The following is a 27,969-nucleotide window of genomic DNA, read 5'->3' as shown; positions in this document are numbered from 1 at the left end:
AACCAAAACCTACCTCATAGTGTGCATTGACAGATTTCACAATTCTATTTTATGCAGTTTTATTTCATTGTGTTCAGGATATTTGCTTGACACCTACAAAATTAATGGGAGTTGCAATTATCTCTAGTCTAAACAGCAGATTTAACTGTGTTGCTGATGTTCCGTCTTATTAGTTCCAAAAAGCAAATGTGGTGCAAAAGTTGGAACTGCTCCAGTTGGTACTTTTTGCTTCCCCGCCTTCCTGGTTTACAGCCATGGCCCATGGGCAACTGCAGCGGGGAAAGACAGGCCGTTGCAGCAACAGGCCAGTATTGGGATTATTTGAAACTCTGTTTTGCATAATGTAAAACAGAGTAATTTAAAATAGTTCATGAACTATTTGCTTGCATACAATTTAAAATGGTATTTCAAAGAGGAAAAGTGATCATGATCTGAGTACTTTAAACTTCTAAAGTACATAGAAGACTTAATTTCATGTGGATTTAACAGCTATTCAGCAGAATATTTTACCTTTTTTTCCAGAAACCAGCAAATATTCTGGTAATGGGAGAAGGTCCTGAAAGAGGAAGAGTTAAAATTGGTAAGTATTCATCACATTTCTAATGCAAATTGTTGCAACTGCTTTTATTAAGGTTGTAATGTAATGACTGCTGAAGGGCCAAAGATTATCATGGCTATGAATCCTGGAAGACCTGCTCCCTGACTTGGAGGCCTTTTTCCACCTGGCCCTGACTGACTCCAGCTACAAAAGCTGAGGCTGCTAAAGAGGCCAGAGACCGTCTTGACTGTCACTTAGTGCAGACTCACGTCATCAAACCTGAGCTTCCACAGCCGCTATCCGCCATGAATCACAATTGGCGGGATTGGCAGCAACAGCAGCAATGTTTATACTCATGATAATGTTTTATTTTATTGCTAATTATGCTGTTTTAAATGTGCATTTTATATACTGCATTAAATGTGTGTTCTGTAGCTGACTTCCTTTGTAATGTTTTATTTTGAAATCTTTAAGATAATTTTGTAGTTTCTGTTAATTATGTTGCTTTGAAAGTATACTTTATATTTGACTTTATTCTGTAATGTTTTATTCTGCCACTCCCCTCTGAGGTTCAGCAGGCACAGGCATTGTCTAGTTCCCCCCATATTAATTGTACGGTGCACTGCAGCTTGCTTTCGAAGCTTTTGCTTTCGGTATAATAAAAATACTGTTTTGTTTTTCAGCTGATATGGGCTTTGCACGGTTATTCAACTCACCTCTTAAGCCACTTGCAGATCTGGATCCAGTTGTGGTGACGTTCTGGTACAGAGCCCCAGAATTGTTACTTGGTGCAAGGCACTACACAAAGGCCATTGGTAAGCGGGTGGCTAGACTTACCTTTTTAGTCTCCAGATGTACAGATATTAGGTTTTGCAATCTAGGGCTCCAGAATATGTCACTTCTAGGAAATTTCTGGTGCAAGAACGTTTCAGAAACAAGACATGGTTCCGTCAGTGAACATGTAAACTGCGTGCACAATAGGCCGAGGGTGTTTTCTGCATGAATGTGTTTGTGCTGGGCCACCCACCCTTACTTTATAATGGGATGTATCCAGCTGCCAGTCTTTTTCTGGTCTCTTCCAAGGATCTTTGGTGCCAAAGATTCTATGCTTCAAGCCATCTCTATCAAAAGGCCTTCCATAATTACAGGGGAAATGGCAGCATGTTCTCATTCACCCATCCTCTGAGCTAATCGCTGAAACATCTGAGAGTGGTGCCTCCAGTAGTTTAACGGTCTAAGAACTTTGTGTTAGTGCTGATGCAGATTTAGAAAGTGAGGTGTCTCTAATGGCCACTTAGTATTAATCTTGTATTTTCAATCACTGTTATCCCATTGAGTGAGCTGCCTGACATGCCTCCAGTACCATTATCTGCATCAATTACATCACTAGCACGTACCTTTCCATTTTTAGCTTCTGCATTTTGGCAGCCTTTAATATCCCAGATGTTCTGCCTTCAAATGTCATGTCCTTGGATTTTATGCTTTCATACTGCTATCTAGAAATGTGAAGATACAGGGGAAGAAAATAAGAGGGTGGGTCATGGCTGATGAGGTTGTACTCCACTTACATCTGGAGGGCCACAAGTTGGCCATCCCTTTTTTAAAAAAAATTGACAAGATCACATCAGGGCTAAGAGAAATACCTGTACAGGATTCTAAACAAGCTAGTCAGTTTATTAAATGGCAATATTTTCACTGATCAATTTGGTATTTGAGTTTGTTACTGAGGGTTCATATGATCAGCTGAACTGTTCACTGACTGTGCTTCACCCATTCCACACATATCCATACATATACATGCTCTGTAGTTACAATGGCACATTACTTTGTCTGTACCATTGTATTATGGAATACAATGGGCATATTGTTTCTTTTGGTCACTTTCAGACCAATGCAGTGTCTTGAGATGCACGTTCTACTGTATGCAATGGCTTTTGAAAGTTGCTTGTCTAGGTGTTCTGCATAATGCACTGTACCAGGAGTACAGGATGAAGCAATAGTGGAAAATACACACAAACACCTTAAATAGTGGGACCTAGCCTATCTAAATGATGGCTAAGCAGTTGGGTGGTTGGTCGTACTGTTATATAAAGTGCTATGGTTTCATTAGGAGCAGGGCAGTTCACAACCTCTAAAACTACGTGTGTGTGTGTGTGTGTGTGTGTGTGTGTGTGTTAAGTGCTTCATGCAATAGGGGAAAGTGGATAAAGAGGAAGGAAGGTTTGTGATGATCTCAAACTAAACCCACAAAGCACATACATGTGGCCACAACCAAAGCTGGGGGCACTATGGGAGATATACTGCATTTTCCTAGATGTTAAATACAGCAGTTTGGTTGTGCAGAAAATGTGAAATCCCTGTAGCATGTGACACATCCAGAGAAAAATGCCCAAGGATAAGTGTGATAAATTGAGAAAGTCAGAGAAGCTGTGGTACAACTGTGTTCCAAGATGTGTTATTGAAGGCCATGATAAGACACGATCAGACAGATAAATATACCAGGATAGTCATATGAAGGTTCATGGCAAGGAGGACAAGCAGCAGACATAATAACTATAATTGTTTATGTACCTCTTGAGTCCAGACTTGCCTCTAGCATTATGCACACTTTACAAAAAAAAGTTAATGAGTTAATCGTATAATGCTTTGCAGCTACAGTGCTTATTACATGCACATTCTTTCTGTGGTGTGATTCAAATCTCACGCTACAGCTTGAAATATATTTATATTAAATACCATTTGAATCTAAATTGCACAACCCTCATAAGAGGACTTGCCTTATTTAGTAATAGCTTGTAGATTTATAAGCACTCCTTTTGAAGTTCAGCATGTAGGGAAAGGACAACCAATATATTTGCAGGGAATGTGTCATCTATAACTGTTCATTATGCTTGTGTGTGTGTGTGTGTGTGTGTGTGTGTGTGTGGCTAGATAGGTAGACCCATACATACCTATATGCCCTTCAGCAGAACTTCTAGGATGGCTTACAAAATCAAGATAATTAAAGTACAGCAAACATGTTAAAGCAGAAAATGTATTAAAATACATTTAAAAGCCTGGGAGAACGAAAGCACATTTGCTTGGCGCCAGAAGAATAACAATACTGATGCCAGACAAGCCTATCTGGGAGCGAGTTCAAGAAACTGAACCACATCACCGAAAAGGCTCTCTGGTGGCCACATGCATTACCTGGCAGGGCACCTAGAGGACAGCCTCTTCTAAAGAATGGAAGTAGCCTCCATGTATGGGCAACTTGCTTATGAGAGCAGGCATTCCTTCAGGTGCCTGGGTTGTAAGCCATACAAAGCTTGAAAGGTAGTCACCGGCACTTTGACTTGTACTTGGGAACAGCCTGGATGACAGCGAACTTATTGCAATAACTGGTGAGATATGTTCCCAACAACCAGTCCTGATCAACATCCTGGCAGCTGCATTTTCAACTGACTGGAATTGCCAAACAGTCTTCAAAGGCAGTCCAACGTACCACGCATTATGGTAGACCATCCTAGATGTTTCTCAAGGATGGATAGCTAAAGGCTGAGCCTGGCACAGCAGCCTAATCAGATGAAAGGCATTCCTTGCCACTATCTGAGCTTCCATTGACAAAGCTAGAGCCAGGAACACGCCGAGACTCGATGTTTTATCCTTTTAAGGGGAGTACAACAACATTTCTTAGACGAGACGAACCACCTACTTATGGAACCTTTGTCCTGTCAGGATTGACTTTGATTATTGGCTGTCATCCAAACCATGTTTCTCAAGTGGAGTCTATCCTTTTGAAATTTATAAAGGTGGGGCTTTCTCCAAAACATTTTCTGGTACACATCTGAACTTTTTCTTCCGACACCACCTGCACATAGAACAGTAGCATTTCTGAGAATGTTGTGTTGGGGGTCCTGGATTTCAGCATCCTACCCAGCAACTTAATTTGCTTCCAGGATTTCTTTTTTTTTTTTATAAAATATTTATTGAAGTTTTCAAAAAGTTTAAAGAAAAACAAAAAACAAAAAAAGAACAAAACACAGACATATAACTTTCAATCACATATTTCCTTGACTTCCCCACATCTCCCCTTCTTGTATTCCAATTCAGTTTTTAATTCAACAAGTTCCTATCCCCAAATTTTACCTTATTATATTTAAATCCTTTTGCTTAACCAATTTTAACATAAACCTCAATCTTTATACATCAAAACTTATTCTTAATACCTTTTTCTAAAGTCAACCCCAATTCCATTTCACGGATTCCCCATTTTAATCTAAATAGCAAAACAAAATATTTACAAGAAAAAACCAAATATATTTGTACCGCCTTTGGATACCCAAAACCCCACTCCCCGCCTTTCCCGGTTTCAATCTCCAACCGATGTCCTTCAATCCATCTAGTGTCAGCCTGGTGACCTCACGTCCGAGGCCCTTAAATCTCTCTCCTTTCCTCTCTGCTGGTTTTTTTGATAGTCCTTTATGATAAACACCAAATCTCGGAGAAGCTCTGTCCCAATAAGGTCCATGTTTCTTCCTGCCAGGCCTCCATATTTAGAATTGTAATCCAAGTCTTGTTTTTTACTTCTTTTAAGTCCAAGAGTCCCAAAAACTCCTGCTTCCACTTTAATCAGGTTTGTCTTTTCCTTTGAATCCATCTTTACAGGCCTTTGGCCTGCCAGACCTCCATATTTAGAATTGTAATCCAAATCTTGTTTTTTACTTCTTTTAAGTCCAAGTGTCTCAGAAACTCCTGCTTCCACTTTAATCAGGTTTGTCTTTTCCTTTATATCCATCTTTGCAGGCCTTTGGCTCTCTTTAATCCTCTGCTGCATTATAGCTCCTCCTTCCTTTCCCTCTAAATTGTCATGTGTATCTTCTCCCACTTTTTCAAGTTTCTCAAATTTCTTTTCTTGTTCAGCTGCAAGAGTTTTTAGCTCAGATGCAAAGTCTTTTTGTTCTGGCACAAAGGCTTGAGTCAGGTCCCTTCCAATTTCCGCAAGTTTGTTTGCTTTTTCATTCAATGTTGTAGCATTTCTAGCCAAAACAATGCTTTGTTCTTGAAATTTTCCCAGACGAAGAAAAATTTTCTCCAGTTCCATCTGTATTTTTCCACTTACAGCCATTCTGTAATGTCCCAGAGCCCCCTCTAGGGGAGTACTGGTTACTTAGTATTCCTTCCAGTTCTAATCCAAAAGTCCTTTATTTTCCTTTGTTTTCGACAATTTGTTGCCTAAATGTAACAAATATAGCCAGCCGAGGCAATAGAAACAAAGTTCTCTCTCTTTTTGTTTTCTCTCAGCTTTGACAGCTAGTTTGACAGCTGTCAAAGTCTTCTATATCTCTTCAACAGGCTCCCTCACGGATCGCTCCCGGGTCCTGGGGGGGGGGGTAGCAATTCCACTCTCAAAGTTAACTCTTATCCTCCAGCACATTCACTTATACTGCCAAAATTAATTACTTTTAACTTCTCACGAAGAAGACGTTCTTTTCAACCTTAGTTATCTAGTCCTTGCTTTAAAATGTTTACAAAAGGGGGAGACGGACTTCCTCTTTGCGCCTTCCCCGCTCGTGCCGAATCACAAAGTAAATTTTTGATATCCAAATTCCGTATTACTCACGGGTTGTTACTTTTAGTCCAAATTTTCAAAGGAAGAAGTCAGCGCTCTCCAACCATGGCATGCGGGTTCGCTTCGCGGAGACGGGTAAACAGCTCTCAGCTCCGCGCCGCTCACCCCCGGTCTGTTCCGGAGCCTTTAAAAAGGCTCCTTTGCAGCGGGGGGGAGGAACGCAAATGGAGCCCGCCGAGCCTTCAGTTCACAGGCTTCCCCGCCTGTGATTTTTTCGGGTCCCCGCTTCGCCGTAGCGGTAGAACCCTAGCTCCACGAAGCAGATTTCCTCCGGAGATCGGAGGAAATCCGCCATTACAGTTGCTGGCGCTGACCGGAAGCTGCTTCCAGGATTTCATGGCTACATTTTCCGACTTCACTGGGGCCAACGTGCATTGTGAGTGCTCACTATACTATCTCACCATGCAGTCAATTCATCCATCACAAACCCATCTTTCTGCATTCCTATTGACTGAATCATGCTTTCCCAGAGCCCACCTCTTCCCACTCCTGGAGCATATCCTTAGTTGGAGAGGATATCAGCTTGTTAAAGAAATAGGTGTGTTGCTCAAACTCAGGCAAGGATTTGGAATCACCCACACTTTCCCACTCCCCTTCTCCTTCCAAGGAAAATATTTTTAATCTAGATCTGTGCACAAAAGAGCTGATTCAAAAATAAGAATACTTCAAATGTGCCTTCAGCAACAACCAGTGGAAAAGGCCAAGGCTGATAGAAGCAAGGTGGAAGTAAGGGTGGTAGTGATAGATGGCACCCAGTGAAACACCACCACACCTGTGCAAAATCCTGCCCATACGCTGCACTTCAGTGCACCCAGTCGCATAACATGCAGTTTTGTATCTGATTTTCTTCTCCTATTGTATTATCTGTGGATGTGTGGACACCGCAAGAAAGAGACACAAGCAGAGTCAAATCCATATTGAACTCCAGTAGGGATGAGCCCTTCATATATTTGAAGAGTGGTTCTAGCTTTTCCTTATTATTCATAGTGCTTTTTAAACTGAGGACTCAGTTTTTTAATATGTAGAATTGTATAACAGATGTACAGAATAAATATTGCTGTTAACAGCCAATGGAGTGATTTTGCAATATGGTGCATGAAGCCTGAGACCAAAATGGCATGCTCTTAAAAAACTAAGTGTACAATGCAGCCAAAATTTAAATGTTCCCAAGTCAAATTTGTTTTTGGTGGAACAGATCAAAGCATGTGCTTAGCTCTCCTGTTGAAAACAATAGAACTTGGCAGTGACTAACTCTAGGTGTATTAAGCCCAAAGTATATAACTGAGAGACCTTAATAATCACTGTGGTAAAAGCGAATTTCATTGTAGTATCATGAGTGTGGACAAATTTCCTTCCCCAGTGCACTGAGTTTTATTTATGTTGAATGGTGACTGTGTACCTGGTAAAATTCTAGAATAATTTAACATGAGAAGTAATTTCAGTATCTGTAAAACAATATATGTGTCCTTTATCTTTGCGTATGTTTCAGGCAAGAATACTGAAAGCATGCTCCCAAGAATTGATTTTGTAACTCTGTCAGCTCTCTTGCTATGTTAAGTGCTCCTCCAAATGGCAGTGTTTTCATTCTAAATTTATGATTAAACTTAAAGCAAATAACCCTGCTTTATTATCTTAATGCTTAACTAGTGCAAGCCATGATTAGTTAGTTGCTAGATTTTTTTGTATAAATGCTCCTATTAAAGTTCAAAGAAAGCTCAAAAATAATTTAGTGCTCACCTGAAAGTCCTCATGAAAAATCTGGTTGAAATTTTGGATGGGAAAACCAAACACCTCCAGAACATTGGGGGGAGGGGAAAGGATTGAGTGCTAATTTCTGAAGCTTTTTCTGGCAGTCACTGGCTAGTAGCTGCTACCCCCCCCCAAAAGCCCTTGAATGTGGGGAACACTACATGATGATATTGTGTCTCTCCTGAGGGATTTGGGCAGGAGGGGTGGCGATGGCAGATGCATTAATAAAGCTAGGAATAGTGAGGCTGAAGTAATACAAGAGAATTTCTCTCCCTCTCTCTGAATACTATAGATTTGGGACAAATAAAGGAAAGTCTTCACACAACATAGTTTTATTTAAATGACTGCTAGAAAATGGTGCTGGCAGCAGCTGATTGCCCCTGGCTAGGAGTGGAATCCTATACCTGTTAACCCAGGAAAGTCCCACTGGGTTCAATAAGGATCGCTTACAGTGTGCAAGTACGAGTATGTTTTAATGAGGGTTAAACAAATTCATGGAGGATAGTTCTTTGAACAACTCCCAGTCATGATAGCTAAATGTCACCTCTGTGCTCTGATGCTGCGTACTTCTGAATGCCCATTGCTGTGGGACATACGACAGGGGTAAGAGTGTTACTCTCATGCACAGCACGTGAGTTTTCTAGACAGTGACTGTAGCTTCCAATTCTACAAGCTCCCTTGTCATCTTTGACACTCCTGCTGGCCTTTCAGGGGGACAATTGCAGCAGTATGTTTCAGCTCCTCTACACCCTTCCCCAGCACAACTCAACCAGTCTCCTTTCAACCAGAAGTGCCCTGGGCTAATTTTATATAAATAGAAACTTCTTCATGTGACTGTCATGAAAGTACCTTTGGGCCAAATAATTTGTTTGATTCTTCATCATTATATGCACCCTCCCCATCTAACCCACCCTAAACAACCTCCTTTGGGAAATTCCAAAACGAGGGTTGATAATCATTGCTGGCATTCATAATTTGGTTGAAGAAGTTTGAAATGTTGCAGAAAATTCCTACTTAAGTTTGTTCAAATGTCTTTTTAGATAGTCAACAAAATAGCTTTTGTTTGTCATCAGACATAATAGTTTTTCTGCTTTGAATTAGTTTTGTACAATATCTGATTATGAAAGTATGTACTGTATTCATGTGGAATTTACAGGGCATTTTGTTTCATTTAGTTGCATCACAACTATGCCATTTTTGTTTATCCATATTTGCTATATATTTCATCACATCATTTTGTGATGAACATTAGAAGTATCTTACTTCAGTGAAAAAATAAATGAGCATACCTAGATTGCACATGTGATCTTCTTTCCTAGATATATGGGCCATTGGCTGCATATTTGCTGAGCTATTGACTTCAGAACCTATCTTCCACTGTCGTCAGGAAGACATCAAAACAAGCAATCCTTTTCATCATGATCAACTTGATCGCATATTCAGTGTAATGGGATTTCCTGCAGGTAATTTAATGTTATGAAGGAGCCCCATGCAAAATCCTTTATTTGATTTCTGCCCACTCCCAATAAATTAGAGTCTTATATTACCGGGGAGTAAAAATGCATTAATTTGTGTACAGTATATCTTCTTATCCTTCAATAAGTTTTCAAATTGCTTTTTCTTGTCAAAGATAAAGACTGGGAAGACATTAGGAAGATGCCAGAATATCCTACACTTCAAAAGGACTTTAGGAGAACAACGTAAGTGCTATGTATCATTGATTAATGGCAATTATGCTTCTAAAATATTATTATTTGGACCAACTTTTTATTGACTTCATTTATATGTAACACGTTGCTTAGTACAAGGGTAGTCAACAATTGTGCTCTCTACGTGTTGTTGGACTACAACTTCCTCATCCTTGACTACTAGCCACGCTGCCTGGGGCAAAGGACTCCATGTGGTTACTCTAGGCAGAGTAGTATGAGCCTGTATGATGACAAGCCTTCAATATTCATTCTTCTGTTTTTATGTTTTTTCTGTATCCTGGTTTAAGCTTCAATTCTATCACTTGCTACTGTTTATATTTTGTATTATTTATGTTGTTTTGTGGTCTTTTTAGCTTCCTTGAACCTCAGTTAAAAATGGGATCTCATTTAATCAGATTGATAAATGTAGGAATTTTGTGACAAGTCAGTCACCCCTGCATTTGTTTAACATATCCCATACCCAATAAATACCAGTACCTCACATCCCATAATAAAACATACTGCCATATCCGTGTTTACTTATGTGAATAAAGAAAAGTGATATTCATGAGACACGAACAAAATACCACCACCTGCCTTGGAGTACATCATTTGTCTCAGTAAATTAAAAAAAACCTCAGAAAGTGTTATTTGGAATGTAAATTACTACATACATTTCTATGTTTTTGTTAATGTGTTACTCTTTTGAAACATGTTTTTCCGTTGGGTTTTTCAGGTATGCCAATAGTAGCCTCATAAAATATATGGAAAAACACAAAGTTAAGCCTGATAGCAAAGTATTTCTTTTGGTAAGTTACACTGCCCATCTCATAGTGCTGTTGAAGACTGCTTATTTTGTAAAATAATAAGCACAGTTCCATATATGTCTATTCAAAAATAAATTCCTGTAGAGTTCAGTTGGTCTTCCTCCCAGGAAATCTCTGTATCGGATTACAGGTGTCCCTTTTTCTGACAGAAAATGAGGATAAAGATGCACGGATTTGAGCACTGAATACTTTTAAAAATCTGTTTTCTGTTCTTTTATTTTTTGTGTTCTTAATGTTATTGGCCTGACTATTTTTTCAATTAGCCCTAAAGTTTTAGGACTGACTAAAAATTAACGAGCCACCAGTTCCAAATGTCATCATCCAAGAGTAAAGAAACTCAAATGTGACATTGCTGGTTGCCCTATTGAATATTAGTTCCTGGCGTGCAGAAGTAAAGTAAAGTTGCTTTCTTCCTCTTCTTGTGGGATTCCCAGAAGCATTTGGATGGCCACTGTAGGGAACGAGATGCTAGACAAGATAGACTTTTGTTCTGAACTTTTTATGACATCTTATTGTAGACACAGAAAAGACAACTAAGTTTCTTCTTCTCCTGAAAAGTCTTTTTTTCTGAGGGTGTATGTTATCATGTATTAACCACAATTTTTGTGTTACTATAAAGATAAGCAGCATTTTTTCTGTGTATGAAATCCTAAGTTTTTCTTTGATTTAGTTACCATTTAATACTTGGTATTTTGGCATATAACCCAGTGAGTGCTATTCATATAATCTTACTTTCTCTAATATTGTGCTGCACAGCTTCAAAAACTTCTCACTATGGATCCTACAAAAAGAATTACCTCAGAGCAAGCTTTGCAGGATCCCTACTTCCAGGAGGACCCACTGCCTACGTCAGAGTATGTCTCTCTGCTAACCCTTTCCTTCTTTAGAGCTTTCCCCTTCTTGTTAACGGTAAATTTGGCTATCTGTGTGCCCTGTGAATATATAAAAACAAATAGGTCTAAATAGTTCACAAGGCAGAATTTTTGTCTGCCTATATCCCTGAAACACCTACTTACGTACCAAGTGAAAGTATGCTTTCTCCATTCAGTAAGGAATAGCTGAGTGCAAGGGATAAAAAAAGAAAAACTTACATTTGATCACTTGCCTTTTCCAGGAGACAGTCAGCTTGATGATGCAGTTCACTAAATGGACAGAGATTTCCCTATGAGTTATCAAATTTAGTAAAAGTGAAGAGAACTTGCAAACATGATGGGTTATGCATTATTTACAGGTTTTTCCTCTGTACATAAACTTCATTTGTATACAGCACAGCCAATGGTACAGTCCTACTCTGAAGTAAGTCCCATTGAGTTCAATGAGACATACTTCCCATAGTTTCTTGGTTTGGTTGGGAGCCATAGCAGAGCATGGTTGGGGAAAAAAGCATTCTATCAGTTCCTGTAGTGGGCTTTCTTTAAGCCTATTTGTAGCATGGAGGACCCCTGGAAAAGACCCTGATGTTGGGAAAGATTGAGGGCACAAGGAGAAGGGGACGACAGAGGACGAGATGGTTGGTCAGTGTTCTCGAAGCTACCAGCATGAGTTTGACCAAACTGCGGGAGGCAGTGGAAGACAGGAGTGCCTGGCGTGCTCTGGTCCATGAGGTCAAGAAGAGTTGGACACGACTAAACGCCTAAACAACAAAGCATGGAGGACATTTTTAAATATAATGCATTTTTTCAAGCCTAAGTGTTGGGGCAATGCAACCTTCTTGAACAATGCAGCTGCAGTGGAAAGTTGACCCTTCACCCCTAAACCGTGGTTAATATTAACTGTAGCTTGAAACACACTAGCTTATGAACCATGGTTAGAAGTGGACTTGCTCCAAACTATGGTTAAGATTAAACACAGCTTTGTCAGATTTGGACAATATGAAAAGCTGCCGTTAAGAAAAAATGGAAGTGAATGTTCCCAAATTTCTCACAGCCACATCACTGGAGAAGAACATGTAAGCCCAGAGGGAAACTAGACTCATTTACATCATGATAAAACACAGTTTATGATGACATCCCAACATGACCAATGAGTAATCAGAGGTAGCTTAAAATGAACTAAAAAAAATTCCAACATTTTCACATCCATGCTTGGCGAAGTGTGTGTGATGTGAAATTCATTAGCCAAAGCTTGTTCATGGAACACTAAACTGTAGTTTTGTATTATTTCCAAATGAAGTCATTAGGATTGTAGTAAGGTAAAGGTAAAGGGACCCCTGACCATTAGGTCCAGTCGTGACCAACTCTGGGGTTGCGGCGCTCATCTCGCTTTATTGGCCGAGGGAGCCAGCGTTTGTCCGCAGACAGCTTCCGGGTCATGTGGCCAGCATGACTAAGCTGCTTCTGGCGAACCAGAGCTGCGCACAGAAACGCCGTTTACCTTCCCGCTGGAGCGGTACCTATTTATCTACTTGTACTTTGACGTGCTTTCAAACTGCTAGGTTGGCAGGAGCTGGGACCGAGCAACGGGAGCTCACCCCGTCGCAGGGATTCGAACCGCCGACCTTCTGATCGGCAAGTCCTAGGCTCTGTGGTTTAACCCACAGTGCCACCCGCGTCCCATTAAGATTGTAGTACTTTTAAATAAATGCAAGATTGAAGGATAACACCCTCAATGTTTTTTTTCTCTGCCTCAGTGTTTTTGCTGGCTGCCAGATTCCTTACCCAAAACGAGAATTTCTCAATGAGGATGAACCTGAGGAGAAGGGGGATAAGGTATAGTTCAAAGATTACTCAACTAACAGTAAAGAAGAAGAAAATATGGTTCTTTGGCAGAAACACTGACAGAACACAGGGGGTTGTATCAGACACACATTCCTGGTCAAGACTATCCCAGCACAGTGTCATGGGACATTTCTAAAATATGTAGCATTTTCACGCCTGATCCTTTACAGGGGCATGGGTTGATTTATCTTGAACAGCTAATTTAGTAACACATGGCTGGAGGAAGCAAGAGAGGATGCTTTTAGCTCTAATCATCTGATGATTATATCTTTCAGTTGATGAGAAATTTCCCTCCAGCCCTTTATGCCCTATATTCTGGGTAGCAGAGGGCCTTGACTTGGGTGGTTTTTTGTTTAAGTTTTTTGATTGATTTTCCATTTACAAAAACGCATACAACAAGAGGACTTTGGTGTCCACAGACCTTCATAAAACAAAGAATGCAGAGTTGACACAAATTTAATTAGTCCATAAGATTCCATATTCTTCCATATGTTTGGGGTGGCTTCTTTGCACAATCCTCCTGCCACATATATTCAATGAAGGGCTGCCCAGTGTTGTAAAATGAGAAGGGAACTGATTTTCCCTTAGCAGCATTCCCCTAAAGGCTAGCTTTTTTTGCTAGTGCTATTGTCCATACTTTTGGCTTACCCAAATTTGATGTTTAGACCTCCAGGAGAGCCCCAGCACTTGGCTATTTCCAATCACATAGCCACAAGCAGAAACAGTAGGAGGTTCTTGTGACATGATGAAGCATCCAGCATCCCTAACAGCTAGTTTAGGATATGCATGTTTGGTCATATATTTTCAAAACAGTTTTTCAACTCTCAGGTCTTAGGTTAAGCTAATTCTTGTTACAAGAATTCCCGCCCCCCTCACTCTAAAATGGCCTTTAATCATTTCAGGTGTTAACAAAATCAAATAAACCAATTTCCCTTTTACCCCTGGTTCACAGGGCTACATTTCAGTCAACTACTTTGATCTTTGGCCAAGAGCACATTCCTTTGGCCATAAACCTGATGAACAATTGCAAACTGTAGTCCTGGCAGGTTGGTCCCATTGAATAGTGACATGACATCTTTTGCAATAAAAGCACAAACATGGTTTCAATTGTAACTTCTCGCAGTGGTAAACAGAGTTTTGTATCCTTGGTGGTGGAAATTCCTTTTGCTTTGTGTTGCCTTTTGTTCAGCCTTCTGATTGTAAACAATGAAACCCTTTTATTACACTGAGAGACATGGGAAAAGAAATTGACACCAAAGCTTCTTTTTTTTTTAGTGGCTGTTTAATTCTTACTTTCTCACTATTAACCCCACTTTATATGTAATGCTATGGAAATCCTACAAAAATTGAGCTCCGGTGTTACAAACAAGGGAAGAGGTTGAAGAGTGAGCTAGTTTGCCTCTAAGATGCTTTTGCTGTGCTGGAGGGTGGAGCACAGGATGGGGCGGAACAACAGGAGGAAGAGGCAGGTCAGGCAAGTGTCAGGCCATCTGCTTCCCCACCATCTCCTGCACCTCTGTGTCCCAGAACCAGGAGGGAATTGAAAAGGAATGAGCAATGGAAGCTTCTATGCAGGCATAGCCTCTGAGGAAGGTACATAAACTGGGGGGGGGGGAGGGTTCCCCTATTACGGCAGCTGCTCCATAGGGCTCAGACCCCAGAATGCTGCCTAGCTGCTAGACTGGTGTGCGTAGGTCTCCAGAACTGTAGAAACGACTATATTATCATTGACAATAAAGAGTTAACTACAGTATCTGCCATGTGCATTCCTTTGGCTGTGAAGCACCCTTGACAACAGTATATAAACAGTACTCATAGCCAGTACAATCTTGTGTAAATTTGTGTGGACTGAAGAAATTGCTAAAACATACTCATGCAAACTCTGGCTTTCCCTCCCATGTTCAATCTCGTAGAATCAACAGCAGCAGAACCAACATCAGCAACAAACAGCACCTCAGCAGCAAGCAGCACCTCAGCAGCAGCAGAACAGCACCCAGACAAATGGAACTACAGGGGGAGGTGGAGCAGGAGGTGGCGGTACTGGGGCAGGTCTCCAGCACAGCCAGGACTCCAGCCTCAACCAGGTGCCTCCAAATAAGAAACCACGCATAGGGCCTTCAGGCACTAATTCAGGCGGGCCTGTCATACCTTCGGATTATCAGGTACGGTTTTTGTTCATTTGGAACATGCTGTAGCGACAGTTGCCCTTTGTCACACCTGAGCCATGTGGTGAACTTTTAGGCTGTAGCAGAGATGGAGAACTCTCCAGATGTTGTTAGACTCCAACTCCGACCCAAGATGCCCAGTGGTCAGGAATTATAGGAATTATCATCCAACAACACCTGAAGGACCACAGATTTCCCACCCATCTGCACCAAAGTAGTCATGCACCCAGATCAGGTCGCTGTGCAGTTTGTTGGTCATTTTCCTACATCCTTTAACAGCACATGTGAAGAAAGGAGGTGAATTCCACCCCCGCCCCCATTATGCTGGGAAAGCGTTGTCTGCTAAATTTAAATATTGTTGAGCCTGGAGGGTATGAAAGAGATAGCAGCCTTACATCCAAACTGCTGCATTGAGGACAAGGTTTCAGTCAGCTCATCAAAGGCTGACAGTGATCAACAATTTGGGGATATGTTGTAAGACACTCATATGACCTAGTTTAGTGCATATTCACTTAGGGTTATGTGAATCATCTCTAGCAGACAGCTAAATCCACATGACCTTTCTGAGGCGTAATTGCAACAACAGTCATATGATAGCATTATCATACAAAACTGGTAGCGTATATTAGCTTTCATGGATAATGGTCTTTTCATTAAGTGAACATTGTACCTTTAGATGTATTCAAAAATTTACAGCTGAGCTGCCAGTGCATGCATTCCTGGAATCAGACTGCAGGAAAGACATTGAAATGTCACTCAAACACTGCTTGAAGAATTTGGATCTCTGCTTTGATACCCAGGCCAATTATTCATTCTCTATTTTGGAATCATCTATAAGTTTACATTAATCCCAGTTGTTGCCACAGAATTTGTTTTGTTCTGCTTCCTCCATAGAAGCTTTGGTAGGACATTTTACTCTCAAAAACAGAAAAATAAATGGTGAAGAACAGTTATTTCATTGAAAGGTTAGATTTAATATGAAGATCTATGAATTTCCCTCCTATATTTATGTAGAATACTAATATCATTAAGCCTTCTCATTTTTATGTTAAGTTAATTGGAGGTAAGGAAAGGACCTAGTTAAGAACATTTGATCTGCCTTAATAGCTGGTTATTTCAATACAGTTTCAAAACATGCATAAGTTGCCAGTGCAGTTTGGAGGGGATAGGAGAAATAATATTTCAGATTTATTGTAACATCTCCTGTTACCCTATTCTGCCTTGCCATGCTTGCTGAGCACGTGATTTAAGATACCCAGTTAAGCTTACCAGACATATAATGCTACCTATCCAAGCTGAATACAGAAAGTTTATAGGACCCTTGGAAGAATATTGTCCCAAGGCTGATGTCCTGTGTTCCGCTTGTTGAGTCATCAGTTGTGCTGGTCTTGGCTGAACGTTTATATGGTTTCCCAAGCATGCTAGGCTGCTCTGAACAAGTGGGTTATATACAGTAGTGCTCGCCATCTTGAAGAAAGTAAATTAGAAAAAGTAGGCTTTGAAAACCACACTGAAAAAGATTAATATTGGAAACTTTTTTAAAAAAAATACTACTGTATATCATTTAAGTAACTAAACCAGTATAAATTTACAGAATAATTATGCTTCTCATTCCAATATTAAATAAACAGGAACTGGTTTTCTATGCATTTGTTATCTTTATAGCCCTTTCTCATTCTTATCCCCTTCTGCCTTTTGCCATATTTTAAGACTTCCATTAATGGAAAGAAATTCCTTATTCTTGCAGCACACAACAGTTCCATCACAAGATTGATATTTGAGACATAACTCTTCATTTCTGAATGTTTAGTCATACTCGTAGTATGTTTATCAATTGCAACCACAGAATTGCTTTTAGTGGTGTGGTGACATCAGTCTATCATAAAGCCAGTGTTTCTTACTTGATAAACTGCAGCCAATCTTGTCATTTCATATTGTAAACCTCTAAGTAAACTGCTTAGAAATTCTGAAGATATTGCAATAAATAAATGAAATAAATAATTAGAACATCACAAGCTGCCCTTTCGGCTGATAGGCTTTGACCTTATTTTTGCTGTTTGACTCTATTGATTCCATTCCCCCAATAATTCAATTTTGTTCTTTCGGTAAAGCTTTATATTGCTATAAAAAGAAATACCTCTGGCTTCCAAGTCATGAAATGTATAACTGCATATAGTAAGCTGTCTCTTGCTATTATTAACTGGAGCATCATAATCACATAGAACCTTTTCTTGGTTCATTGTCTAAAATAAAACTTCTGTACAGTATAGCTTTTTAAAATCTACAGTAGCTCATGTGCAGTGTTTGTGTGATAACAGTATTAATAGTGTAGATTTATACCTTCTTGTTATAATCTCTTAATTGTATACTGAGACCTCCTGTGGAAGTTCCACCAAGTGATTTCTGTGGATTCCTCCATGCCATGTTCCACATAATTGTAGATAATCCCTGGCCATTTGGCCAGGCTTTCTGTGTTAGGTGTGTGTGAGGAAATTGCACAGGGCAAAAACGGGGAGGCAGGAACCACCCCATTGCATGAGCAGAGTTCTCTGGATCCAACCATATGTTTTGTTCAATAGCAATAATCCAGACATTCTATTAGTAAAGAAGAAGAAAAAAAGTAGGGGTGGGGGGAGCAGACAGTATAAATCCCTGTCTCGTTTCCCTGCCCAGTGTAAATCTATCTGAGAGAAAAGATAGGGATCATCAGCATTAACATTTTGAAAAATCATTTTGGAGCAATTCCTGCCCACCAAAATGTTCTAACATGTTTTGTTTCCCTCCCTCCTTTAGCACTCCAGTTCACGCCTGAGTTACCAAAGCAACATTCAGGGATCTTCTCAGTCCCAGAGTACAATGGGCTATTCTACATCATCTCAGCAGAGCTCTCAGTACCATCAGTCTCACCAGTCGCACCGATACTGAGGAGAGCACATAGACGGTGTTAGAAAGGAATGAACTAGCAGTTGGCGGACTCCAGCAATATGAAGTTCATAACCATGAGAAGAACCAAAAATGCAAAACTGTGATGCAGATTTTAAAGTTAACAATTATAAAAGGAGAACTTTTATTAACTAATTGTTTTGAGACAAGAGACCTTTTTATCCTTTTTTTTGCCATAAAGGAGATTCTTGTGAAGTTTCCCCTCAGCTTGCTTTCGCATGCGTTCCATTGTGGTTACTCGAATGAAACCGTCTGATCCGAACCCAGCACTTAAACTTCTTTAACCTATGGAATTTTTGAAGGATTCCTGGTGCACCTTTCTTGTGTTGTAGTAATTGCCATAAATCTTATCCTTTTCAAATCCCTTTACCAGGATTTTAAAGTTTTGAAACGTTGAACTCCCAGGCTTTTCAAGCTTGTATATAGTTAGTTTTTTACTAGGCAAACCCGTTTAGCTATACAGGTATAATGCACCTTTTAAAAGCACTATGTTATTTTCACAGGATATTACTGTTTTGCTCATGGATGTCAAGAACAGCAGATTTTACTGTTCCAGAGTATTTTATTATTCCCTTTTTTATTAGTCTAGTTTTCAGATGAGGTCTTTAAAAAAAAAGAAGAAGAAAAGAAAAGAAAAATATACAACCCAAGTCTCTGCAGCAACTATTACATGTTATGTGTTTGGACTGAACACCAAACAGAAGATTATGAATGTTTGTTTTTATTATTCAGATGAGCTCCCATAGATCATTTGCCATTATCTTCCAAGTGGGTTGACCTAAGCTTTGCTTTAAATTAAGGCATAACAGTGAAGTGGAAGGCAAACTCTTTTGTGGCTCCAGTAGGACAAGAGTATGCTATGGTGTCTTCTCTAGCAGTTTTTCATACATGCAATGGTGTCTTCTCCAATGTTTATGTTTTTTGGAACTCTGCCCTAGGAGTTTAGCATCAACTAGAAAAAGGGCAAACAAGGAGACTGTGCTACTACTTTGGGGGGCTGTCAAGAGGGACAGAGCATCTTTTTAGTATATGTTTTACCTTCTAAGTTTTGTTTGTTTCTGATGAAGCTTTCCCTTGCTAAATGTGGATGGTTCTGTAACTTGCAGCAAAAAAGGGCAAAATGTGCTGTGGCACCTTAAGAGACTAGCACATTTGTGGCATGAACTGCTGCCTACTTGCAGGACACTTGCAATCATGAACCTGGACAAGCCATTTTTATTTTTTACTATTTCTAACCTTCATTATCCATTTGAACCACATCAAATATTGAAGTTGTTGAGCAATGTCTTGAAAGTGCTTAGCCTTCTCATGTGGGAAAATGCATGTTTTGCCATCTTACCACTGCTGTGATTAACCTAAATTGGTTAAGTGCTAGGTAAGTGAGGCTGTACTGAAATGACTGTTTTCCTAAGGTCAGACATATTGTGGATGTTGGATAGGCAGCTAACAGAGGAGATGTCAGCTTATCACCAGAGCATAATATTGGAGAGCCATTGGATTGGATCTAAAGATCCACCTATGGAAGGGGTAGGCAGAAACTGACTATCCCATCCTCTCCCCACTAGGTCAGAGCACCCCTGAATATTCTCCTCTGAGGATCATGGCACTTAGCTGAGTGGGGTGGTTCTGGCAAAGGGGTCCGAGATGGAAGAGGGAGCTCACAGAAGCTCAGACAGAGGCATCTACTCATATTTTAAGGGGTGCTCCAAGGGCTACCGGGGAGAAGAGGGGAAAAGAAAGTCATAGGTCATAGAATTGTTGAGTTGAAAGGGACCACAAAAATCATCTAGTTCAGTTCCCTGCAATGCAGGAATATTTCACCCAGTGTGGGGCTCAAGACCACGGTCATGAGATTAAGAGTCTGAAGCTATCCTTCAGTCCCCTTCTGCCTGGTCGCTTTCACAGGTAGATCTGTATATCAAACTCAGTATCAAGTACCTGTGATCAGAGACCATACTTTGAGGCATCTCCCTTTGTTTTATTTTTTTAAGAGGCCCAGAAATACAGCTAGTAAAAGCTGTATATCTTCTGCAGTTCAGCATCTTGTGATTCTGAGGGCCCCCCGTCTCTTTTTTTTAAAAAAAACCACAGGTTTATTGCCTTTCTGAGTATGAAGATAGGCATAAAGTTTGTCAGCAATGCTTAGTGAAATGCTAGGTGGTGAGGAAGAGGAGCTGAATAGGATTTTCAAGGGTTAAATCTTGAGTGCCCATTAGTGGCTTCCCTTCCCCATCACTAGCAAAAGCAAAATACATTGTCCAACATGTCTGCTAATTTGCAGCATTTATACAGACTGCAGAATCCAGCTTTTTCCTGTGTGGAATTCAGGTTACCTTGGTGCAGAATGGTTTTAGCTCCTCTGACTTTATTGCACTAAAATGGAAAAGGCATAAACTTTAGAATATACATGCAGCACCCTGTATTTGTCATAATAATTAAGAAAGAGGTACAGGGAGGAACCAGTTATTGATATATGCATTTATAAGCATTTACATGGTATAGCAGGGGGTTTGCAGACTTCAGGCTTGTTGAATCTACTTTAATTTTTACTGGAACCCCAAAATCTATCAGCCAGAGCCATATAGTTAAAATTAAAGGAAGAGTGCCTTCGAGCATTCTGAGCTTACAAATGTGTTTTCTGTACCAGCACAGGACTGAGCTCACAGTCTTTTCACACAAAAGTCCACTGGTTAACATTTCACAAGCTTAATGTGCTTGGGAAATGTTATATTGTTGTTGCTATTAAACAACAACTGGTAATCACAAACTCTTACTAATCTGCTATCTACCAATAGATCCTGATCTACCTTCTGCCTACCCCTGCCGTCTAGCAGGAGCTCATGCTCACTCTGTGTTCTGATCTGAATTGATATAAAAATCACCAAATCTTTGCACTAAGATTGCAGTAAGCTAACAAGGGGATGGGCCAGTTTTCTTGAGGGAGGAACTATTTTAATCCCACGAGTAATACATTTATCCTATCCCAGGACTGTGTGTGATTCCACTTTAAACTTTAAAAGGTCAGCTCATGTTAAGCTCAGTTGTCTAGTCACTGACATTGTTCCATTTGCTGTTGATACCAACTGGCTCTCTGGAGAGAGCCAAAAATTAATTTATCATAGCATACCCATAACGGGGGGAAAACAAAAAGTATTCCATTTGATACAAACATACATTTATGCATCATGTATCTTACACTAGTTTTGTTTTACTGAAGTAATGTTTCTTTTGCACCAGCTTTCAGTGAAAATGTTTTACCGGCTCCATGTCTTCCTGCACCCAAGCTTGGTGAGCAGCTTAGGAGATTTAACTTTATTTTGATTGGCTTGTGAATTGCTCATTTTCCTCTTCTCCCTCTGTTGCTCTGTCCCCCAACCTCCCGTTTGCTACAGCCCAGCATCTGCGGCAAGCTCTGTCCGAGTGTGGGTTCCTCTGTGCATGCAGTGTGACGACCTGTCTTGAATGTGCTTTATCTCCATGAGCTTCCAGTCCCCTAGAAGGATGGCCATGATCGTTGTCTGTACTGACGATAGTTGCAAATTGCTTGCTTGCTATACCCCACTTCCCCATGGTGTCTGTACACACAAATGTAGCTGTGCTAAGTAATACTTCATGGCCTTCCAAATAAGCATTGGCAGGGGAATAGATGAAAGTATAGGTTTACACTTCTGAAATGTTTACTGCACTCATTCTGTATTTGTATTTTGGCTTTTTGGGGCATACTTGGCCTATTGCAGTGAGCTGTATGTGTATAATAAATGAGTGTCTCACGTGCTGCAGGGCTAAGGCGAGCCAAGGTGAGGTAGCTTTGTTTCAGGGAAAATTTCATGAAACAAAAATGTAATGTAAGACAAATCATATATTGTATGTTAAGGAAACACAGAACATGGACATTTTCATAACTGTGCAGCTCTGTCAACTCATTCTTACTAGCATGTGCAGCTTTGACGTCACCTATAACAAGTTTCTCTTTCCTATCTCATCGGCTCTTAGAAGTGGACGTGGAATCGACCTTGGTTGGTTTCTGTCTTGCTACTTTGGGAAACAGCTGCTCAAGCCTCATTCTTACAATGTTGCTCTTCTCAGCTTTCAGAGAAAAGGAGCAAAGAACTAGGATTAGCAAAGCAGTGATGAAATGTATTGGTAGCATAGACTGCATAATGAAGGAAGAATTTTGTGAAAGCTGCAAGTCCTGCACACTATATCTGTGACACTGTATCTTTTCGGGTGGGGCTGGGGTGGGAAGGATGGGAGGACATCCTGAGGTTGGGGAGGTGGAAGCTTGAAGTATTTGATTATGTACGATATTTTATATAAACATAATAAGCTTAGTTCCCCTTCATAATCTTCAGTGATGGTACTTAAGCAACATTAAGCAACGATAACTGTTTTAAGATAAAAGAAACATATTGTACATAAAGTCCATGTGTAATCTATATGTTTTGCCACACAAGAACGATGTGTATTGCTTTATGGGGGGAAAGTCCTTAATGCACTGTTATCTCCTAAATATTTAGTAGTAAATTAATACTATTTAATTTTTTAAAGAAAATCTGTCTTGTGTAGACACTAAAAAGTATTACACAATGTGGACTGAAGGTGTCCCTTTTTAACAGCAGTTTAAATAATGTTTTATATCTGTCATGTAGTATGCTTTTAAAATGGTTTTTAGTTGTATTTCCTCACTGTGGAAGGGTGCCTGCCATAAGTTTTATTTTATATATAATTTCACATATTCATCTTCTATTCTTGTGTCTTTATTATATAGTTCTGTATCCTCTCTTATGCAACTTCAGCTCAACAGTGATGCCCCACGTATGGCAGTGTACTTTATAGTGGCTGCTGAGTTTTGCAAAATTAAAATGAAACCCTTCCAAATCCAGATTTGTACTCTCACTTCTTGGGATTTCATGGGGTGCTCAAGCTAGGATAATTACGTTCAAGTCAACAATGTAGGGGAGTCCTAGAAAGTACACCTCCAGCCCCATTGAAGACATACACACACATACAGGCCCTTTCCTGCTTCTGTCTGGAGGTCAGTCATTCTTCCTTGTTGTCACCAAGCATTGATCTCAACTGGCTATGTTGCTGAAGTGAAAGTGTAAGAATCTGGCAGCTATCTAGCAACTGCCGAATATGATTAACCTTGAACTAGCTTAGGTGGCGCAAATATAGGATAGGATGTCACTGTGGGAGTCCAGTTCTTGCTGCCACCCAGCTCACCTCACCTCCTGCCCTGCAGTGGGAGAGGCTCAGTACCAAGCTAGAAACGTCCACCAACTCTGCTGGGCAGTTACAAGACACTGAACTGTCAGGCTTTGCCCTCATAAAGCATTTACTGTTTTCATAATGTCCCAGAAGACTGTTAAAACTATGCTTTTTGTTCATTACATCATTTTTATTTTTTGTTGTAATTAAATTGAATTGCTTCAGTGTGAATTTTTTAAACAAAAATAATATACGTTTGTAATAATAATAAAAAGTTGAAGTCAAGCAGCTGTGTGATGAGACATGTGTAAACTTTGGGCTTCAGTGGAAACAGGATGAATTCCACAGACCTGAACTGTTGTTTGATTTAAGACCCTTCTAAAATCTGCCTCGGGAATTGTGTGCGCTTGCTTAGGTGCACATTACATCCTTTCTCAGCTGATCCTTGGAAGACAGTACCAAAAGATCTTGTGTATGTTGAATCTGTACCTTTCCACGGAGCTATCACTCCTCATGCAGCCCCTTCACTTCAGTACTGATCTACCTATGATTGGGTCCATAAGGTCCTGAGGCAGGGTAGGGGGAGAAGACATTTCATGGGCTTAGCCCCTTAGATGCTACAAGGGGATGTGCCATGAACCTATGCCTGAAATCTCTGTAGATAAGGTGGTGTTTCTGAAGCAGGGGCCTGGGAGCTAACTGCAATGTGTCACCCTTTTTAAAATCTAAATATATCATTGCTAGGTTGCCTGTTGTGAATCTGCTGTTGGCAGCTTCTGTTCCTGTACGTGTGGCCCACATCTCCCCGCCTTCTCTTTAAAGCACTGGTTCCCCCTGGAGACGTGAATATAATTGTAATGTTTTAAGTGTCATGAGACTTGTCTGCATGAAGGCATTGTTTCCATAGTGCCATAGTAAGACTCGTGATCCTTTTCCTGGAAAATCTCTGGGTTCTCCATGCAGATTTCCTTCCCACAGCACCCAGGTTGCTTGTGTGCAGCTGGAAGTGCTATGATCTCTTTCTGCTTGCCGTGCCTGTGTGAGAGTGTGAAGGAGTGTGTGAATGTGTGTGCAACACAGTTTTAAACCACATCACTCCAAAGGATCATGAGAAATGAAGTTTACCCCTCATGGAGCTATAATTCTCAACACCCTTAACAAACTACAGTTCCCATGATTCTTTTGGGAGGGTGAGATGCTTTAAATGCATAGTGTTGTGTACACAGCCTATGTCTGTACTTGGTTGGGTCAGTCAAAGGGAGGGAGGTGGACGTTGGAGTTTTCAGGGATGGGGCTGGTTTTCTCTGATGTTACAGTTTCATATTCTGTTTTTGCAGCTCTTATTTTTTTCAGATCTTTCAATAATAATAATAATAATAATAATAATAATAATAATAATTTATTTATATCCCATCCTCCCTGGCCAAAGCTGTCTAATATTGCTGGTTGTTGCATCTACGATGATTAGGGGCTGCTTATACAATTCTGGGGGGGCTGAGTCATGCTAATTTTTGGGAGGGTGGTCGTTTAAACATTTGCAGACCCATGAGGAGACCAAGACACTCCAGTGCGGGATGGCCACTTGTACTAAAATCCACGTAAATAGCCTAGGGTCAAGATACCTGCTGTTTTGAAGGAAGGCAAGTGGCAAAGACAGCCTTCCCCATCCTGGTGTATTCCAAATGTTTTGAATTACAGCTCTCAGCACCCATGACCATTGGCCTTACCGACTGGGCTGAGGGGAGATGGATTCCAACAACATCTGCAAGGCACCAGATTGGGAAATGCTGAGCTAGGAAGTGGAAGTACTAAAGGATGCTGGGATCTAAGCCGCACTACTTTGGGGGACTCCTTTGAGATGGAAAGAGAGAAAGAAGCTGGCAGAAGGAGCTATTGGTGGGCAAAAATTGTTATAATAGGTATCTGGAAGAAGGTGTCTGATATGCAAGGAGCACTGAGGATGCTTGAATCCAGATACAAGGAATAGTTTCCATGATTTTCCATGCACAAGATTGATCAGTGTAGGATATTTGGTATGGATGGTGTGTTCAGTGGAGACCATGTGACGAGAGACTTCTGAACATGAATACAGGTAATATTTAGCAGAACCTGTAGAGACTTTGTTCTTGTTTTATTTTATTAACCTACTCCTGCCTTTTGGCCTAAAGGATCCTCATTTTGAAACTAATTGGTTATTATCCCACTGTTGATGAATAGAAAACTGGAAGCCTAGGAAGACCTAATGAATTTCTTTCAAGCCCATACTAGCTTGGCCCATTCAGGGCATGCTGTTATTGTTTAAGATTATTTTCAGATTTACAAGTATATTTTCAGATGTAGATTTTCTATGAAAACAAACTTTCTGGTCCAGTCTTTAATTAAACTGGATTCCATTCTTTGTTTTGCTGTGGATGGGATCTGTTCAGATCAGCACAAGTTTGTGTGTGTTGTTTTTTAATTACATGCAGCCCTCGTGTACGGCTGAAATTTGACTGTCCATCAAATGTGCTGTTCTCCTGCCTAAATTAGCTTTCAGGCACACCACTGTTCCATATAAACGTATTTAAATGCTGCTGAGACAGAATGAGCCAAAGCAGTACTTGGCAGAATATTGTATTAACTCAGGCGATGAATTTCCTTCAGTACCTACCATGCTGTGCAGGAGTGCTGCTGCAAGGTGTAAATCTAGCTGGGTGTGTGAGTTTGGCGAACAACCTTGCCTCTTATCTTCTCCAATTAGTAGTGGGGAGGGAAGGGAGCTGAAATTCTGTGAAATATATACTGCTAGCAGAAGACTGCTGTTTAAACAGTCACAGGTTTAGCACAACACAATTCAGTAATCATGCTAGTTTTATTGGTAGGAAGTAGAGGTATAGCTACCCAAGAAGCAGGGCTTTTTTCAGCCAGAACACACTGAACTCTGTCCCAGCACCTCTTTTTCTAGAAAAATAAAACTGCCAAGGAGTGTGAGGTATGAAATGACCCCGAACCCACAACTCATCCTAAGAACTGCCCTATATCAGTGTTGGAAGTCTGCACAAAAGTTAGCAAATTTTTTTTTGTATCCCCACCCCCATATATGTTTCTAGATGGGAGTCTATAATGGAAGAAACTGCTGAAAGGGTCAAACAAGTCTCTTTGTTAAGTTACTGGCTCTGCCAAGCCTATTAAACACCCTTTTTACATGACTAAAGAGTTGGCCATGTTGCCACAGAAACAACTAAATAGTAAAGCCTCCAGAAGAAAGAGGTAGGCTTTCACCTCTCACCTGGGTGGATGTCATTCTAGGGGTACAAGAAAAACAGTCCAGGAGCTGGTCTTGTCTGGTCAGGAGCTGGGAAGACTTGCTCTCTGTGTTGAAACCATAGCTGTGGCTCTGAAGACAGCCTGGAATCCTAAGGGGAAGCAAAATCGGTTGCAGTGTTAATGCAATTAGATCATTCATCTTATGCTCATGTTGTATCTATGTGTAATTAAAACCATGTATCAAAATGACATCACAGGCTCCAGTGAACTTTATTCCAAGAAAGCTGAACTTGTAAGTGCTGGCACCCTTGAAGGTTCCTCAAGAAAGACGTCATGACTGCCCTCTGGGGGGATACAACCATTGGAAAGCGTGTTCCTCTAGCACACCTTTGAACTAAAAATTAATAATCTGATAACTTCTAAATCCTCAGGTAGCACAATAGAGCTTAAACACCAAGTGAGAACTGCAAGCGGATCATATGAACTATATATGGATCCACTTGCAGTTCTCTTTTGCTATTTAAGCTCTATAGTGCCAGAGGATTTGAAAATTATTATCAGATTATTAACAGCTGCAGCGATGGCAATAAGCTATAAATAGAAAAAAAAAAATTCCCACCTATGGCAAAGGGTTCCTATGGCTCACAGACAGCAATTCAGAACCTTTAGGATAGCACTGCCCATGGGAACAGCAGGCAGGATCCAATCATGTGGATTTTCTCCAGGGAAAGGAGCTACTATGAGTTTAAGAAACAGTACAGTCGTACCTGAGCTCCTGAATGCCTTGGGAGTCAAATGTTCCAGCTCCCAAACAATCAAAAACCAGAAATGAGTGTTCTGGTTTTCAAACATTCTTTTGGAAGCCGAACGTCCAACAGGGCTTCCGATTGGCTGCAGGAGCTTCCTGCAGCCAATCAAAAGCCACGCTTTGGAAGTTGAACTGACTTCCAGAATGGATTCTGGTTGACTTCTGAGGTACGACTGTATTACAATTGTGCAGCTTTTAGATGGCACTGTGAACGTGAAGAGAAGAAAGCAAACCAGGAAAGCCAACCCTTGCAGATGACACCAAACTGGGAGCAGTAAACAATGCAAATGAAGACAGAATCAGGATTCAATATGACCTTAACAGATTGGAGAACTGGGCCCCGAACATACAAAATGAAATTCACTAAGGACAAATGTAAGAGTCTACACTTAGGCAGGAATAACGAGCTGCACCAATATAAGATGGGACACACCTGGCTTGCCAGTAGTACATGTGAAACAGATCTAGG

The 27,969-nt window shown here is 40.5% G+C and overlaps 1 protein-coding gene across 1 annotated transcript in view; it reads left to right on the top strand.

Moving 5' to 3' along the window:
- Positions 1–23,731, top strand: part of CDK19 (cyclin dependent kinase 19) — an 86,743-nt gene extending 63,012 nt beyond the window's left edge. The window contains 9 exon segments of the mRNA XM_083608620.1: positions 523–580; positions 1,222–1,353; positions 9,218–9,361; positions 9,529–9,598; positions 10,323–10,395; positions 11,170–11,267; positions 13,043–13,121; positions 15,044–15,292; positions 18,089–23,731. Coding sequence (XP_083464746.1) covers positions 523–580; positions 1,222–1,353; positions 9,218–9,361; positions 9,529–9,598; positions 10,323–10,395; positions 11,170–11,267; positions 13,043–13,121; positions 15,044–15,292; positions 18,089–18,220 — 1,035 coding nt within the window. The 3' untranslated portion in view covers positions 18,221–23,731.
- The last annotated feature ends 4,238 nt before the right edge of the window (positions 23,732–27,969 follow it).

The sequence above is a fragment of the Podarcis filfolensis genome (genome assembly GCF_964270895.1).
Source record: "Podarcis filfolensis genome assembly, chromosome: 3".
NCBI classification, from domain to species: Eukaryota; Metazoa; Chordata; class Lepidosauria; order Squamata; family Lacertidae; genus Podarcis; species Podarcis filfolensis.
The sequence above is the reverse complement of the archived record's forward strand: the minus strand, read 5'-3'. Positions and strand labels throughout refer to the sequence as shown.